At 39.6% G+C, this 1655-nt stretch overlaps 1 protein-coding gene across 1 annotated transcript; it reads right to left on the bottom strand.

Moving 5' to 3' along the window:
- Positions 1-600: 600 nt before the first annotated feature.
- Positions 601-1641, bottom strand: LOC103521787 (testis-specific serine/threonine-protein kinase 2-like). Its single transcript, XM_026832302.1, has 2 exons — positions 1591-1641; positions 601-1030 (listed from the first exon to the last, which is right to left on the bottom strand). The coding sequence occupies exons 1-2, from the start codon at positions 1636-1638 to the stop codon at positions 758-760; spliced, it is 321 nt and encodes a 106-aa protein (XP_026688103.1). The 5' UTR covers positions 1639-1641; the 3' UTR covers positions 601-757.
- Between the last annotated feature and the right edge of the window lie 14 nt (positions 1642-1655).

The raw sequence follows: 1655 nt of genomic DNA, 5'->3' as shown, positions 1-1655 counted from the left end.
CTCAATTGAAACCTTTTATTTCTTTTTATTTCGAACGTTTTTTCATTGGTACAATCAAGACATACAAGTTTTCTGACAGAACTGCAAAAGCAAATATGAATATTATTCATTTCAAGGTCTTTGAAGATCAAGGTACAACATTTCAATTGGACTATTTTATCTTCCGGTTTCTTCATCAAGTATTAGGCATAGAGAAATATAAAATATAAATGTTTTCCAGGAATAAGACATCCGTTTTCCAAGAATCAGACATCCGTTTCCAGGAATAAGACATCAGTTTTTCAGGAATAAGAAATCTATTTTCCAGGAATAAGACATCAGTTTTTCAGGAATAAGACATCTGTTTTTCAAGAATAAGACATCCGTTTCCAGGAATAAGACATCTGTTTTCCAGGAATAAGACATCATCCAGCCGTTTCCTTGATCTCTCTCCTTTCAAACTTCATTCCGTTTCGACGCGCCCTTCGACTTTCTCTTTCAAGGTCTTTGAAGATCAAGGTACAACATTTCAATTGGACTATTTTATCTTCCGGTTTCTTCATCAAGTATTAGGCATAGAGAAAGATAAAATTTAAATGTTTTCCAGGAATAAGACATCCGTTTTCCAAGAATAAGACATCCGTTTCCAGGAATAAGACATCAGTTTTTCAGGAATAAGACATCTATTTTCCAGGAATAAGACATCTGTTTTTCAAGAATAAGACATCCGTTTCCAGGAATAAGACATCATCCAGCCGTTTCCTTGATCTCTCTCCTCTCAAACTTCATTCCGTTTCGACGCGCCCTTCGACTTTCTTAGCTCGCGCAAATTCTTCACGCTCAGCAGCTGCGGGAACACTTTGGACACCCCCTGTCGTAGACGGCCCGAGGTTTCGCCAGGGCTGGCCAACCATGCTGCGGCCTCAATTTGTACGAGGGAGGCCCGCAGCTTCGGCTCGGGTTCTAGCATTTTCATCACGAGGACTTTGGCACGGCTGGACACCTTTCGGGCCTTGGGAAAGGTGAGAGATCGCGCCTTCTGGATTTGAACCTGGGAATAAAAGGCGTTGCATTATGTTAGAATCATTTTCATGAAGAAACTGGACTTCAAAGCTTTTATACAATTTCATCACGAGGACTTTGGCACGGCTGGACACCTTTCGGGCCTTGGGAAAGGTGAGAGATCGCGCCTTCTGGATTTGAACCTGGGAATGAAAGGCGTTGCATATGTTAGAATCATTTTCATGAAGAAACTGAAGTTCAAAGCTTTTATACAATATCGAATCTTACTCGAACATAGTTGTACCCTGTGCGGGTACATAAAGTTTATTTACCCAGTACGGATGATCATTTTGAAAAGGTAACCATACCAGGTAGCGGACCCTACATCACAACATTACTCAAGTCCTTTTTAGGTTTAAATAGCTTTTCTGATACGTCATGGTGTTATGAATCTGGCAAAAAAAAAACTATATCTAGTAAGTAGGAACGGAAATGGGGCTGTTAGTTACTAGTAATACATTTTCCCTGCAATAGAAACAATGCAAAACCAAAATGTTTTCAAAATAACTTTCCCTCCAAATCTAGGCGCATTACTCAAAAAATACAAACCATCTCCATAACTTTCGAATCATCAAACGGCATAATCCCGGTGAGCATAATGAACAGTATACACC

The sequence above is a fragment of the Diaphorina citri genome, unplaced genomic scaffold (assembly GCF_000475195.1).
Source record: "Diaphorina citri unplaced genomic scaffold, Diaci psyllid genome assembly version 1.1 scaffold5932, whole genome shotgun sequence".
In the NCBI taxonomy this organism is placed as follows: domain Eukaryota; kingdom Metazoa; phylum Arthropoda; class Insecta; order Hemiptera; family Psyllidae; genus Diaphorina; species Diaphorina citri.
This window is presented reverse-complemented; position numbering and strand designations above follow the sequence as displayed.